Consider the following 16,159-nt stretch of genomic DNA (forward strand, 5'->3'; position numbering starts at 1 on the left):
GTAACAGAAATTTTGACCGGGATGCCCAAACTTTTGCATGCCACTGTACAATTCAGCACAACATCATAGGCTGAAGAGTCTATACTGTTCTATGCATACATTTTCTTGTGATACTGTAGTCACAGTATCAAAACCTGGGCTGGCCATGCAAGACTGAAATAAGGAATCAGCTCTCTGGGATAGAGAATTCCAAAGAGAGCAATGAATCTTTGGAATTCTCTACCCCAGATATCTATGGATGTGGGATTAGAGCAAAAAGAATGGTGCTGAGGTAGATCAGTCATGATATGATTAAATAGAGCAATGGAGGGGAAGGTTTCTGTTCCTTATGATTTTATTTGTGTAGGTGTAGATTTATAGGGAGATTTATTCACTATATTATAGTGATCTGCAGATTTAAAGACTTATTTCTAAAGAAACTCCTCCCATCTATTAACATGTTAGCACTTCAGGTACAATTCCTGACTTTGAAATGAACAACAGAGATAAATGATTAATTGATTTGATTTTTTTTTTGTTGGATAGAGTTGCAATCGAAGGAATGTTGGCTTGGACACTGAGAGAACTCCCTACTACAAAGCACAAAATAAAAAAAGAACTTGTTGTTTTCCAAATCCAAGTACAGAGGTCTTTTCTGATAATATTTAATTATTAAGTGGCATTCTAAATAATTACAACTTCCTTAAATTGTGACAGCCATCTAAGCCCAAGGATTAGAGTTCTTTCCATTTTTAAGTCTGTAATAAGGCACCATCTTATTTGGGTTTTAAGGCATTTGTATTATAGAAACATAGAAACTAGGTGCAGGAGTAGGCCATTCGGCCCTTCGAGCCTGCACCGCCATTTATTATGATCATGGCTGATCATCCAACTCAGAACCCCACCCCAGCCTTCCCTCCATACCCCCTGATCCCCGTAGCCACAAGGGCCATATCTAACTCCCTCTTAAATATAGCCAATGAACTGGCCTCAACTGTTTCCTGTGGCAGAGAATTCCACAGATTCACCACTCTCTGTGAAGAAGTTTTTCCTAATCTCGGTCCTAAAAGGCTTCCCCTTTATCCTCAAACTGTGACCCCTTGTTCTGGACTTCCCCAACATCGGGAACAATCTTCCTGCATCTAGCCTGTCCAATCCCTTTAGGATTTTATACGTTTCAATCAGATCCCCCCTCAATCTTCTAAATTCCAACGAGTACAAGCCCAGTTCATCCAGTCTTTCTTCATATGAAAGTCCTGCCATCCCAGGAATCAATCTGGTGAACCTTCTTTGTACTCCCTCTATGGCAAGGATGTCTTTCCTCAGATTAGGTGACCAAAACTGCACACAATACTCCAGGTGTGGTCTCACCAAGGCCTTGTACAACTGCAGTAGTACCTCCCTGCTCCTGTACTCGAATCCTCTCGCTATAAATGCCAGCATACCATTCGCCTTTTTCACCGCCTGCTGTACCTGCATGCCCACTTTCAATGACTGGTGTATAATGACACCCAGGTCTCGTTGCACCTCCCCTTTTCCTAATCGGCCACCATTCAGATAATAATCTGTTTTCCTATTTTTGCCACCAAAGTGGATAACTTCACATTTATCCACATTAAATTGCATCTGCCATGAATTTGCCCACTCACCCAACCTATCCAAGTCACTCTGCATCCTCTTAGCATCCTCCTCACAGCTAACACTGCCACCCAGCTTCGTGTCATCCGCAAACTTGGAGATGCTGCATTTAATTCCCTCATCCAAGTCATTAATATATATTGTAAACAACTGGGGTCCCAGCACTGAGCCTTGCGGGTATCCCACTAGTCACCACCTGCCATTCTGAAAAGGTCCCGTTTATTCCCACTCTTTGCTTCCTGTCTGCTAACCAATTCTCCATCCACATCAATACCTTACCCCCAATACTGTGTGCTTTAAGTTTGCACACTAATCTCCTGTGTGGGACCTTGTCAAAAGCCTTTTGAAAATCCAAATATACCACATCCACTGGTTCTCCCCTATCCACTCTACTAGTTACATCCTCAAAAAATTCTATGAGATTCGTCAAGACATGATTTTCCTTTCACAAATCCATGCTGACTTTGTCCGATGATTTCACCGCTTTCCAAATGTGCTGTTATCACATCTTTGATAACTGACTCCAGCGGTTTCCCCACCACCGACGTTAGGCTAACTGGTCTATAATTCCCCGGTTTCTCTCTCCCTCCTTTTTTAAAAAGTGGGGTTACATTAGCCACCCTCCAATCCTCAGGAACTAGTCCAGAATCTAACGAGTTTTGAAAAATTATTGCTAATGCATCCACTATTTCTTGGGCTACTTCCTTAAGCACTCTAGGATGCAGACCATCTGGCCCTGGGGATTTATCTGCCTTCAATCCCTTCAATTTACCTAACACCACTTCCCTACTAACATGTATTTCCCTCAGTTCCTCCATCTCACTGGACCCTCTGTCCCTACTATTTCTGGAAGATTATTTATGTCCTCCTTAGTGAAGACAGAACCAAAGTAATTATTCAATTGGTCTGCCATGTCCTTGCTCCTCATAATCAATTCACCTGTTTCTGTCTGTAGGAGACCTACATTTGTCTTTACCAGTCTTTTCCTTTTTACATATCTATAAAAGCTTTTATAGTCAGTTATGAAATGAAAAATGGGTTATATTTGCATTGCAAACTCAGTGCCATTGGATGAAGATCCTGTATGGAGAAATCAAAACAGGAGCTACAAATATGTAAAATCTCAAAGTTCAATATGAGGGATTAAAAACAGCATGAGGTGCCAATGATGATTGCAATATTTCTCAAATATCTGCCACACATGTAGTGTGCCCAGCCCAGAAATGTTGTGAATCACTGGACCAATCACCAAATGTGTCCTCACTAAAAGATTTTCCAGGATTGTTTTTATCTGCTTCCCTCAGATACTACCATATAATTTTCCAACTCAGTCAACTCAGAAGAACAGAGGTTATTCCTTCCTCCATACAGTAATGGGCTGAAACCACCAATGCACTTCAGTGACAATTTTCTTAAAGTACATTTTAATCATGGAATAGCTTTGCATTGCAATTAAGGGAGAAATTCTTTGAATGAAGTATAGTCTAGTTACTTTGATTCAATCTGCACTGCATTGTGATGTTGAACATTATTTATCTCTATCCACTGTTTATGTGGAATCTTCCTATATTCTACTGTGTGTTTCAGAGTAGGACCCAAATTAGCTCATTAGAGATTTCAGGTTAAAATAAATTTACAAATAGGGTTAATGCTAGAAGTCCCATTTACTCTGCCACATGTCTGAAAATCAAAGTAAAGAAGTTCATTCATCCATCATGAAAACTATTATTAAATATATAAATGCATAGAAATCCATCCCTGTCAATAAGGCTGAATGATATATTGTACTGTCAGTGTATTGTAATTTGCCTCAAATTCATTCCATTGAACACTTCCAGCACCAGAGTATAATGGTCCAAAAAGAATGAACTTTTGGGCAAAAGTCTCAATTTTATCTGCTGGAGTTTAGCTAAGTGGGACTTGCTGAAATATGCAAGATCTTTAGGGTTCTTGGCAGGGTAGATGAGGAGAGGATAATTCCTCTTATAGGAGAATCTATAAGTAATGATAGCCATTTTTAAGGAAAGGATCACCCGTTAAGACTGAGATGAGATGAAATGTTTTCTCTGATGTCATGAACTCTGGAACTCTTCCTCAAAGGGCAGTGGAAGCAGAGTCTTTGAATATTTTTAAGGCAGAAGTAGATTGCTTCCTGATGAGCAAAGAGTGAAAGCCTACTGGTGTAACAGAAATGCACAATTGAGGTTTGCAGTAAGATCAGCCATGCTCTAAGAGGCTGAGTGAGCTACTCCATTTCCTAATTCAAACATTCAAATTGGACAAATTTGCATTCAGGGTGTCCCAATGCATTTATAGAAAGTGAGGGTCTTTTGAAAGTATAGTCACTTCTGTAATGTTGAAAGGCAGCAATTTACAGACAGCAAGCTCTCTAAGACAATGATGTGATTACCTGTTTTTGTAACAATCCCCAGGACAAAATTGTCTTGCTTTTCTCAGTTCTGTGGGAAATTTTATATGCTTTATTTTCTCCATCTGACATCTCATCCAAAACACAGCTTTTATACAAGTGCAATCCTCTCTCAGTACTGGACTGTCAGCACTGATCTTTATCCTCTGATCTCTGGAGTGGGATTTAAAACGGCCTTTGGACTCAAAGGCAAAAGTGGTAGGCAAAAGGCAATGAGCCACAGCTGTCTGTCATCTGGATGAGGAAGTGGAGGGATGGGTTAGTAAGTTTGCTGATGACACGAAGGTTGGGGGTGTTGTGGATAGTATGGAGGGCTGTCAGAGGTTACAGACATTGATGGGATGCAAAACTGGGCTGAGAAGTGGCAGATGGAGTTCAACCCAGATAAGTGTGAAGTGGTTTGTTTTGGTAGGTCAAATGATAGCAGGATATAGTATTAATGGTAAGACTCTTGGCAGTGTGGAGGATCAGAGGGACCTTGGGGTCCATGTCCACAGGACACTCAAAGCTGCTGTGCAGGTTGGCTCTGTGGCTAAGAAGGCATACGGTGCATTGGCCTCCATCAATCGTGGGATTGAGTTTAGGAGCCGAGAGGTCAGACCCCACTTGGAGTACTGTACTCAGTTCTGGTCGCCTCACTATAGGAAGGATGTGGAAACCATAGAAAGGGTGCAGAGGAGATTTACAAGAATGTTGCCTGAATTGGGGAGCATGCCTTATGAGAATAGGTTGAGTGAACTCAGCCTTTTCTCCTTGGAGAGACAGATGAGAGGTGACCTGATAGAGGTGTATAAGGTGATGAGAGGCATTGATCATGTGGATAGTCAGAGGCTTTTTCCCAGGGCTGAAATGGCTGCCACAAGAGGACACAGGTTTAAGGTGCTGGGGAGTAGGTACAGAGGAGATGTCAGGGGTAATTTTTTTTTTTTACTTAGAGTGTTGAATGCGTGGAATGGGCTGCTGGCAATGGTGGTGGAGGCGGATGCGATAGGGTCTTTTAAGAGACTTTTAGATAGGTACATGGAGCTTAGAAAAATAGAGGGCTATGGGGAAGTCTAGTAATTTCTATGGTAGGGATATGTTCCGCACAACTTTGTGGGCTGAAGGGCCTGTATTGTGCTGTAGGTTTTCTATGTTTCTATCTGTATCCACCATAATTTACCTGACTAAATGGGAAAAGTCCTTAATATTTTAACAACATTGTACACACTCTATCCAAACCTGTACTTATCTGATGTAAGCTAATCTAATTCTTGGAGTTGAACTACATAACTGTTAAAATTTGTTGTTATGCAGATCGTTCTTCTCCATATTCTCTCCAAAGCCCAAATCATTCCCCGTATTTGGTGACTAAATGCTTCTGATATTTTTTTTAAATACTATATTTCCTGATAAATAAGTAGAGTTTAACATTAGGACCAGTGCAATGTACAAAATGTTTTCAGAGATTTCCCTTTTACAGTGCTGTAGAACTTGATGCTAGGGTGAGGGTTCATCTCGAATTCAGAGAATGAGACCCAGGATTTTAGGATCTGCCAGAACCTCAACTTGGCAATCAACTTAATTCAAAACCATCTCTCTTCTGATTTGATCATATCTAAACTAAACAAGGCCATTAAATACACAATGGAGTGGAGAATTTATTAAATCTCAGTCCACCTAACTGCCACTGCTAGCTAACACAATCAACACAAGCAGCTGCTTGTAAAGGGCCTTTGTATATTTCCAGGATGTAGGCTTGGAAAAAAAAATACCAGAGATGTTCTGATGGAATGTAACAGGAAAAGTTTCACAATAACATTTATTCAAACACATACTGTGGTTCTCTGAAACAACATTGCAGTGGGTAAAAGTACACAGGAAAATTTTGACAACAAAAAAGAAAATCACAGTCAAGGCACTCTATCCCAGAGCATGATTCGCAAACAGGCAGAAGAATGAAGCTTCAGTCTGGCTGGTACACAAGGAAATCATGTGACATGACTTGAGGTCCGATCCCTCCATGTCAGAAGATCGTTGTTTCAAGCTCCCATAATTCTGGATTGACATCTCAGAGGACTGCTGTTTCATGAAAGGTTTGTTTTTTTTTCCCCAAAGTAATGTTAAATCAAGCCTCCATCCCACTTTTTAGGCAGACTTTAAAGATTCCTAGCTCCAGTTGCAGTTCAAGGAGTTTTCTAAACCCCTGACCCAGTGATTCAGCTGAATTGATCATCTCCCAAAACAAACCAGTTTATTCACCCTCTTTATTCATGTTGTGGTTTAGAACTGGTGTGGTCATTCTCTGCAATAATAAGCACTGTGTAAAATGCATGAGATCACTGCAAACTTTGATGAAGTATAGAAATTCAAATAATAGCAGATGAGCAGTTACCTTTTGGTTCATATTCAGTTTCTGCTGCCAGCCACAAACAGGCATGAATGGTGTTAAACCAGTTTCCTGGAGGCCAGCAGTAAACTTATGAACCTAGGAAAAAATGTGGTTAAAAATTTGGCACTGCTAATATGGAAAGTGACTTAACAACATAAACATGGTTTTGGACTCACAGGATCCCTTCAATCTGGAGTAACAATCATTTCATTCTCCTTTACACTCGTGTACTGAAGAATGACAATAAACAACCTTGAATCCTTTAAAATTGTTGGGTTGAGACACCTTAGAGACATAAAATAACAGCAATTTTTGTTTCTTATGCTGTGCTGGATTCAGCAGCATACTAGTCACCAGACTTGTGACTCAAATAAAGACAACAAGTTCAAGTCCCATGCACCAGCTTGGGTACTTAAATTAGCTTAATTAAATTAATCTGTAATTAATGGGTCTACATGAGTGATGGTCACCATGAAACTATCAGATTGTTGTCAAAAACTTCCATTAGCGAAACTTGCTCCTTTTACAGAGTCCAACCTACATATGGCTCCAGTAATAAAAGTTGAAAATACTTGGGTCAGGCAGCAACTGTACAGAGAAAATGAGAGCTAACGTTTCAGATTGATGGCTTTTCATCAGAACTGTAAATCTAATATGTTAACTCTGTTCCCATTTTTGATCTGAAATTTTAATAATGTTCTCTCTCCATACAGTATTACACATTTTTACTTCGTTTCCAACATTTGCAGTGTTTTGTTTTGCGACTCTAGTGGTTGACAGTGAAATGGCCCAGTGAGTCACTTGGTTTAGGGAAAGTTAGGCATGGACAATAACTGCTGGCCCAATCCATATTCCATCAATGAATTAGAAACATACACTCGGTGGTACACCCACTCATTAAAGCAACCAACTAATCAGCCAATCGTGTCAGCAACTCAATGCATAAAAGAATGCAGACATGGTCAGGAGGTTAAGTTGTTGTTCAAACCAAACGTCAGAGTGGGGGAAAAATGTGATCTAAATGACTTTGACCATGGAATGACTATTGGTGCCAGACAGGGTAGTTTGAGCATCTCAGAAACTGCTGTTCTCCAGGGATTTTCGCGAACTCCAGAGCTTACAGAGAATGGTGCCAAAAAAAAATCCAGTGAGCGGCAGTTCTGTGGATAAAAATGCCTTGTTAATGAGAGAGGTCAGAGGAGAATGGTCAGACTGGTTCAAGCTGACAGGAAGGCCACAGTAACTGAAATCACCACTCGTTACAACAGTGGTGTGCAGAAGAGCATCAGTGAACAAACAATAAAAGTGACCACTGATGGTACATAATGGTCCTTCCATCACCACTGACCACAACCTCAATGCTTCACAAGAGCTCAAGTCTCTGGAGTGGAACTTGAAGCCAGAACTTTCTCACCCAAAGGTGAAAGTTTCTGGACTGTGTGGGGTTATTCAGATTTGAAATGCACTGCCAGAAATAACTAAAGTCAGAATCTGTTATCAACTTTAAAAGGAATGTGCATAAATGTTTTTTTTAAATGTTCAAAGGTTATAGGAAAAGATCTGGGCAGTGTAGTGAAATGAATCGTTTGAAAGAAGCACTTTAAAAAATTTTGTTTCACTTACAGGCAACACAGATCTGAGATGTACAAGCCTACAGGCTTAAACTTAAATACATTAAGCAATGTGAGGCACAGACTGTTTAGAAAATGCTACATTCCATTGTAATTATAAGGCTGTAAATATAGGCATCCATTAGTCTCATGAGACCATGGATTTGCGCCTTGGAAGGTTTCCAGGGCGCAGGCCTGGGCAAGGTTGTATGAAAGACCAGCAGTTGCCCATGCTGCAAGTCTCCCCTCTCCACACCGCTGATGTTGTCCAAGGGAAGAGCATTGGGACCCCTACAGCTTGGCACCGGTGTCGTCGCAGAGCAATGTGTGGTTAAGTGTCTTGCTCAAGGATACACACGCTGCCTCAGCTAAGGCTCCAACTAGTGACCTTCAAATCACTAGACGAACACCTTAACCACTTGGCCACGCACCAAGGCTGTAAATAAAAAAGCACTAACCAGCCAGAGTGCAGATATTTCATATTTCTCCTTTTTTGAATGTGGCTATTGCTAGTATTCTGGCATTTATTACCCATCTCTGTTTGCACTGACTGAATGTCTTGTTAAAACCACTTCAGGGAACTATAAGAGTAACCTACCTTCATGTCCAATGGAATTACATACAGTCCAACCCTCTGGGCTGTGATGCTAATGACATAACCAATACAATGTTGTTTTATTATAATTGGAGACATCAATATAAATCTACAGTCATGAGCTAAAACAGCTGCCTCACTGAGATAAGAATTCTCTTAATGTTATCAGTCCAAGGTCAAGGTTTGGTAAGCAAGTATGCTGCTGATAACTTGTAAATCATTTGTATTCACCATCCTTTATAACATAATTGCAATATACTTGGTGACAATGTGACATCAGCTAATGGGTTGGAGATAAGACAGAAATTTATTCACAACAGTCTATTTGTAGAGCAAACAAAGTCAATTTACTCAATCTAAGCTATTTAAAAGAGCAGAGGAAACAAACTACAACTTTTCACCCATAAAAACTGGGTAATTTATCCAGAAAGATGCAGTGAGTGGAGCAAAGTTACATAGAACATGCAAATTACGTACCTAAGATAATTATAGTCAACTATAGTGGTGTGGTTACCAAGCCTGAGGGAGAAGAATTAAAGAATCTATGTGGGGCGATAGAAATTGATGATGGTCAAGAGGCCATTGGAGGAACGCAGGACAAGGAAGGTGGAAGGGCTGGAGGAGGTTACAGAAATAGGGAAGAGCAAAGACTGAAAGGATCTGACAAAAAAATAAGGAAGAGAATGTTGAAGGTGGCATTTTTAAACCATGAGCCATTGTGGGTCAGAGGGACAATGAGTGAATGGGACTTGGTGTGCATTAGAAAACAGGGCAGCAGACGTCTCTTTGAACTCAAGGTTAGAGGGGCTGAAAGATGGAACTAAAGTTGTACTAAAACAAAGTATGACTTTACACTTACAACTTTATTCCTTGGAGTGTAGGAGATTGGAAGTTGATCTTAGATGAGTATGTAAAATAATGAGGGGCATAGATAATGTGAAAGTTGGGAAATAAAGAACTAGCTGGTAGAGATTTAAGGTGAGAGAGGAAAGTTTTGAGAGGAACTTGAGGGATAACTTGTGTTACACAGCATGTAGAATGAGCTGCCAGAGGAAGAGGTTGAGGCAGGTACAATAACTACTTTTAAGAGACAGTTGGACAGATTACACGGATTAGAGGGTATGGACCGAACTCAGGCAAATGGGATTAGCGCAGATGGAACATCCTGGTTGCATGGACCAAGTGGGCCAAAGGGCCTGTTTCTGTGCTGTGCCCCGATACTGACTGGAAACAAAGGTGCTCCTTATGCAACTGCATCAATTTTCTCCACTGCAGTGTGTGACGCAGACGCGCAGAACCCGCTTTCAAATGAGGGGATGGCAGAAACACTGGAGCTACTCCACGGCAACGCAAATGGGCTGGGCAGAATGCACAAGCAGCACCAGTGCATCAAGAGCGCAATTGCATGTCCTGGCACAGCAGCTTTGCGCTGTCTCGCTGTGTCCACTGAGCACGAGACCAAACCCACGTCACACAGGATATAGACACATTTCTCTCGCGGAACAGCTTTTGTTCACGAGGCCTGTGCAGCCCCAGCACCTTTCATCCTCACTTAGACCTGGCAAGGTGGTGGTTGTGGAGAAAGAGTGGCTGTGCTTTCATAAGTAGTACACGTTATATAAATGTGAACTTTGATTTTCCAATGTATGTTCTGCAAATGATCATTTACCTAATAGTCTCATTGAGTTAATGCAATACAGGCAAGCCTCCTGTAACAGCCTGTTAACCTGTTCACCTGTTTTGTGTCGATAACTAATGGCAACTTTAAGCAGGAAGGAGAATGTCCTTGTCCTTGGCAGCTACTTTGAATCTTTTTTTGAATTATAGACAGGACTGTAAATATTTAATTGTAAATTGTGAGCAATCGTGCTGCATGTTACTGATTTCAAAGTGGGATCACAAACTCCACAGTAGGTCATGCACCACAGGTAACTAACAGCAGGACACGGTCAAATCCTGTGAATTTAATGACAATCCTTTCAGCTCCAATGTCCAGACAAATCAATAATCCCACCTGTTATAACCCACATTTCCATAGAGATTCAGGGACACATTGCTAAGTTGGTAGCATTCTCATGTGAGTGAGAAATTACGGATTCAAACCCCACTCCAAAGATTTGGGCTCAACGATCAGGCCATCATCTACTGCAGTACTGAGGGTATGCCATGCTGACTGAAAATGTGTTAAACGAGGGCACACAGGAGTTAACAAATGCTGTCTGGAGGAAGAGCTGGGGATTTCCCCACTAGGGTCCTGGATTAGGGAGCATGTCTTATGAGGATAGGCTGAGTGAGCCAGGGTTTTTTTCCTTCAGAGCAAAGGAGGATAGGGGTATACAAGATAATAAGGTGTCTGGAGGAAACTATAGATGGGATGTTAGAGGTAGGTTCATGGAACTGTCAGGGGTATGTTAGTGGTAGAGGCAGATACATTCGGGACATTTAAGAGACACAAGGATAGGCACATGGATGAAAGTAAAGTGGAGGATAATGTGGGAGGGGAGGGTTAGATTGATCTTGGAGTAGGTTAAAGGGTCAGCACAACATCATGGACCAAAGGGCTTGTGCCATGCTGCACTGTTCTATGTACAGACTTTGGCTGGTTAGTGCTGTTCTACAGTGCCTTGAAAAAGTATTCAGCCTCCAACCCTTTGTTCACATAACTGAGTATTACAACCTGGGATTTTGATCAGTTTTATTGAGAATTTTTATTTGTAAATCACATGCTCCTTATTTCACAGTAGAGCCCCCCCCCCCAAAAAAGGGAAAATTGTAAAGCATGAAAAACTAAAAATTCAAAAAGTGAAATGTCAGCTGTTCAAAAGCATTGAACCCCCTTTGTTCGGTACATAGTTGAACCACCTCTTGCAGCTATTATAGCCAGTAATCTGTTTGGGTAAGTCTCTTATCAGCTTTGCACAATGTGATGGAGCAAAATTTGCCCATTCCTCCTTGCAAAATTGCTCAAGCTGTGCCATATCAGTTGGGGTGCACCAGTGGACAGCAATCTTGAAGTCTTGGTAGAGATGTTCGCTTGACTGACTGGGCCACTCAAGGACATCAATTTTCTTCATCTGAAGCCACTCCATGGTTGCTCTGACAGTGTGCTTTGGGTTGTTGGTCTGCTGAAAGACAAACTTCCTACCCTGTTTAAGTTTTTTGGCAGAGGCTAGCAGATTTTTATCCAGGATCTCTCTGTATTTAGCAGCATTCATCTTCCCATCAGTGCTGACCAGATTTCCAGTCCCTGCTGCTGAAAAGCATCCCATGACATGTGACATCCACCATACTTTACAGTAGGAATGGTGTTACCTGGCTGATATGCAGTATTGGATTTACACCACACGTACTGCTTAGTGTTGAGACCAAAAAGTTCCACTTTAGTCTCGTCTGACCACAAGACCTTTTTCCACATCTTTACAGTATCTTCTAATTGACATTTTGCAAAGTCTTTTCAGGCAAGGAAATTTTTTTTTTTTAAGTGGTATGACTCACAAATAAAAATTCTCAGTTAAATTGATCAAAGTCCCAGGTTGTAATACTCAGTTATGTGAATGAAGGGTTGGAGGCTGAATACTTTTTCAAGGTACTGTGTGTTTGAACTAGCCATATGCAAACTGGCTTTACCTTATCATTTCAGATTAAGCCTATCCTTTCCTTAAAACTTGTAGTAAAATCCTTACCCTTACTTTGTTTTATACCAGTCTTTCTTCAGTTGACCCCAGGTGTTTGCCTCATCTCTTTATTTTCAACATCTGTTTTGGGTTTTATTTCAATATTAACATTTGATTTGTCAGTTGCCTCATTTTAATTTTCTTCTCTGAGAAGCTCCTCTGTGAGCTGTATTTTACCTGTGGGAAATTGCACCTAATCTTTTCTGGTTTAAGTCTTCTCCATAATTGGAGGTCATTATCCAGTATAGTATCTTTTCTCCCAATATAGCCACAATTCCCTTTGTAACAGTGAAATTTCCCTTATTAAATTAAACTTATCATTAACTATTTATCTCCTTTTCATTTACTATCCATCAAACAAAGAGATTGAAGTAAGGAATACAACTGCCCTGACCATACGGCTGCATTTTATACCAATGGTTTCAACCCTACCTCCTGCTTATTAATGTAATCAAGATGGCAAAGCAATGTTCCTGGCCACATTGTCAAAATCTCCTCTTCTTAAATCACTGGTATCACCCCCCCCATCTCTAATTCATAACCATTAGAGAAGATACTGGGGTAATTGGTTTATTATTGTCACATGTAATGAGATATAGCAAAAAGATTTTCTTTTATGTGCCATCCAGACTGGGATTATGTAGGTTGAGTGATCAAGAGATCTCTTTAGCGTACAAGAGGTTCGTTGAAGAGTCTTATAATAGTGGAATAGAACTTGTCCTTGAGCCTGGTGGTACAGTTTCAAACTTGTATCAATTGCCCTTTGGAAAAGGGCAGAAGAGAGAATGACCAGGGGCCTTGATTATATTGACTGAGGCAAGAGGAAGTGTAGACAGAGTCAGTGGAGGAGAGGCTGATTTGCATAATGGACTGGGCTGCATTTAAACTTCCTGTAATTTATTGGGTTAAGCAGTTGCCATACCAAGCTGTGATGCATCCAGATAGAATACCTTCTATGGGGGAACTAGGTGATGACATGGTAAATATAACTTAGTGAGCAAATTTCAGTGTCAAGATATGTGCTAGCCTTTTTTTTTGCAAGGATTTACAAACCTTGCTCCAGTTGAGGAGTACACTTTATTGGTGTAACTGAGGAATGACATACTAACAAAAAAAAACCACAGAAAATGCTGGAAACATTCATCAGGTGAAATAGCATCCATGCAAGAAGAAACAGAGTCAATGCTTCAGGTCAATTGCCTTTCAAAAGAATTGGAGAGGTGGGGGGGAAGTGCTTCGACTGCTGAAAGGGGTGAACAGAAGCAGGAAATTTCCCTTGGAAATAAAGTCAGTAGTTAGTTGAGAGATTGGCTTAATGTTCAGTGGTGGATTCATGGTCTAAGGGGAGGCATAAAGAGGTATCTGACAGCTGCCATTCAGTTTATGAAAAATAGAGGTCAGTTCACTAAATCACAACAGCATCATCCTTGTCAGCAGATTTGATGATATCTGGGTTGGTCTTGAGTGAGAAGAGTAGTGCCACTGGGTGGGGTCCAGTTTGACCAGGAATCTGAGGCACAGTTGTGGATTGAGGATGTACTTGTAGGTGAGGAAATAGCATGGGGAGGGTTATCCTATGGACAATGGGGATAGTCACACAAGCTTAGAGAGGAAAGAGATGATGTATTTGAAATTTGAAAGAAAAATAATTCAGATAGTAAGTACAACATCTTTACATGAAGAGTTACATTAGTTCATGCCAAACTCTTAATTCTGTCTAGTCCCATCCACCCACACCTGGCCCATAGCCCTTCATACCCCTCCCATCATTTACATACATATTTTTTTCCAAAAACAAATATGCATTTTAAGTGATGTGGAATAACGTTAACCTATTGGTGGTAGTGATGAATAAATATTACCGAGAACACAGGAACTTGCTTCTCAGACAAACACCATGCACTGTTTTATTACATCAACCCGAGAGGACAGACCTCTCTCTTCCTAAAGATGTCACCAGCGACACTGCGCTGCACCCACAACACTGGCCGAATTAACCTGGATTTTTATGCTCGTGTTTTTGGAAGCAAGGGGTATAGTCCTCAGATAAGGACGGTGTCATTTAGCACAGAGCTCATTCTCAATCAGTGCAATGCATCAGTGAGGGATTTGGAGGCACAGTAAATCATTGACAATTTTCAAGGCTGAAACAGGTAGGTTTGTGCATTAAGGTATCGCTGGTTGTAGATAACAGCGAACCGAAGAAGTAGGTTTCAGCGGTCGCTTGCCACGACTGTTTTCGTTGCATCCGGAAGAACAATGGAAGAAGCGGCCTGCGCTCGTGGTGGGCACAGCTTCCCCTCAGCGCCCAGTCCCGCTCCCTAGCCGTCCCTGCGCCACTAACAGTACCGAGTGCCGCCGATTTAGAAGCAGTCTTTCCGGCTGTTCCAGCGTGGGAGATCCACTCGATCGCAGTTCATCCCGTACTGAAGCCCTGACACGTTACCTCTTACCTGCTTCTCGCCGTTCGCCGCAAACCTTTCAACAACTCTAGTCCCCGTCACTGCTGCTAACCAAAGAGGGGAGGAATAAGTCGATAGCGCCCACCCAGGGAGAATCCCAACCTCCCAAGACGGCCTCAAACGTGGCCAGTGCTTTAAAGGCACCGCCACCCCATATTCCAGAAAAAAGGACGGAATATTTCAGGCGTAGGTGTGGTTATACTTAGCTAGAAGGCAAATACCAGAGGGAGCGCTGTGTTGAGTGTAAATTTTTATGGAACACCGCGCTGTAACGAGTGGCGCTGTTAGACTATAGCACCATTAGAAAGGTGACTCAAGGGAGTTACACCCTTCCATCTGGCAGATGATAAAATGTGATCTTTCTCGTATGAGGGTATAAGATCCAATGACAAAATATCGAAGAGGACTGGAAGAGCTCTCCCACTTTTTGGGAGCCATATTTATTATTTCTTAAAAATCACTTAACATCTATTGAATATTATTCGTTGTTTGTGGGAGTCTTGTTAAAATTGGCTGCCCATTTGTTTTTCAGTATTGCTTCTAATGTAGCTTATGGCACATTGAAAGTGACATATAAAATGGCAAAACACCTGATCCTGATGTCCTGATGAAGGGTCTGGGCCTGAAATGTCGACTGTATTCATTTCCATAGATGCTTACCTGACCTGAGTTCCTCCAGCATTTTGTGTGTGTTGCATAACATCATAAGATTTAGGAGCAGAATTAGGTCATTCTATCTATTAAGTGTTTCACCACTCAATCGTGACAGATTTTTTTCTCAACCCTGTCCTCCCGGTAATCCTTGATCCCCTTTCCAATCAAGAACCTATCAGTCTCTGCCTTAAATACATACTTGTTTTTCACAGTACTCTGTGGCAACGAATTCCAGTTTATCCACCTCATCTCAGTTTTAAAATGATGTCCCTTTATTCTGAGTCTGTGCCCTTGGATCTTGGACTTTCCTACTGATGGAGACATGCTCTCTACATCTGCTCTGTCCTGGCCTTTCAGTATCTGCCAGGTTTCTATGAGATTCCACCCCACCCCCCATTAACTCTATTGACTACAGGCCCAGAGACATTAAACACTCCTCATATGTTAAGCATTTCATTCTCAGAATCATTCTTGTGAACTTCCTTTGGACCCTGTCAAGGGCCAGCAAATCTTTACTGAGATATGGGGCTGAAAATTGTTCACAGTATTTTAAGTGTGGTCTGACCAATGCCTTATAAGCCACAGCAGTACATTTTGCTCTTATATCTAGTCCTTTGAAATGAATGCTAACATTGCACTTGCCACTTTGCCTACTAACTTAGCTACAAGTTACCTGTAAGGATACATACACGGCTTTCTCTCTCTGTTGATTAGCAGTTAGGATGAGTAAAACATCAATCAACTGGAA

General features: G+C 41.3%; 2 protein-coding genes across 5 annotated transcripts in view; one reads left to right on the forward strand and one right to left on the reverse strand.

The window, feature by feature from the left end:
* The window catches only part of inpp1 (inositol polyphosphate-1-phosphatase), a 30,805-nt gene extending 15,863 nt beyond the window's left edge, over positions 1-14,942 (reverse strand). The window contains exons 1-2 of one of the 2 annotated variants that reach the window (XM_072248911.1): positions 14,749-14,942; positions 6,420-6,512 (exon numbers count right to left, since the gene is read on the reverse strand). The gene's annotated coding sequence lies outside the window, so the exon portion shown is untranslated. The remainder of the gene's footprint in view (positions 1-6,419; positions 6,513-14,748) is intronic. The other variant, XM_072248910.1, reaches the window with a different exon arrangement.
* Positions 1-16,159, forward strand: part of pan2 (poly(A) specific ribonuclease subunit PAN2) — a 137,299-nt gene that overhangs the window by 118,428 nt on the left and 2,712 nt on the right. The window contains exon 27 of one of the 3 annotated variants that reach the window (XM_072248905.1): positions 526-599. The exons of the other annotated variants lie outside the window; for them this stretch is intronic. Within the exon in view, the coding sequence (XP_072105006.1) occupies positions 526-560 (35 nt within the window). The 3' untranslated portion in view covers positions 561-599. Of the gene's footprint in view, positions 1-525; positions 600-16,159 lie in introns of those variants that run through there. 3 annotated transcript variants of the gene reach the window in all.

This window comes from Mobula birostris, chromosome X (assembly GCF_030028105.1).
Source record: "Mobula birostris isolate sMobBir1 chromosome X, sMobBir1.hap1, whole genome shotgun sequence".
Lineage (NCBI taxonomy): Eukaryota > Metazoa > Chordata > Chondrichthyes > Myliobatiformes > Myliobatidae > Mobula > Mobula birostris.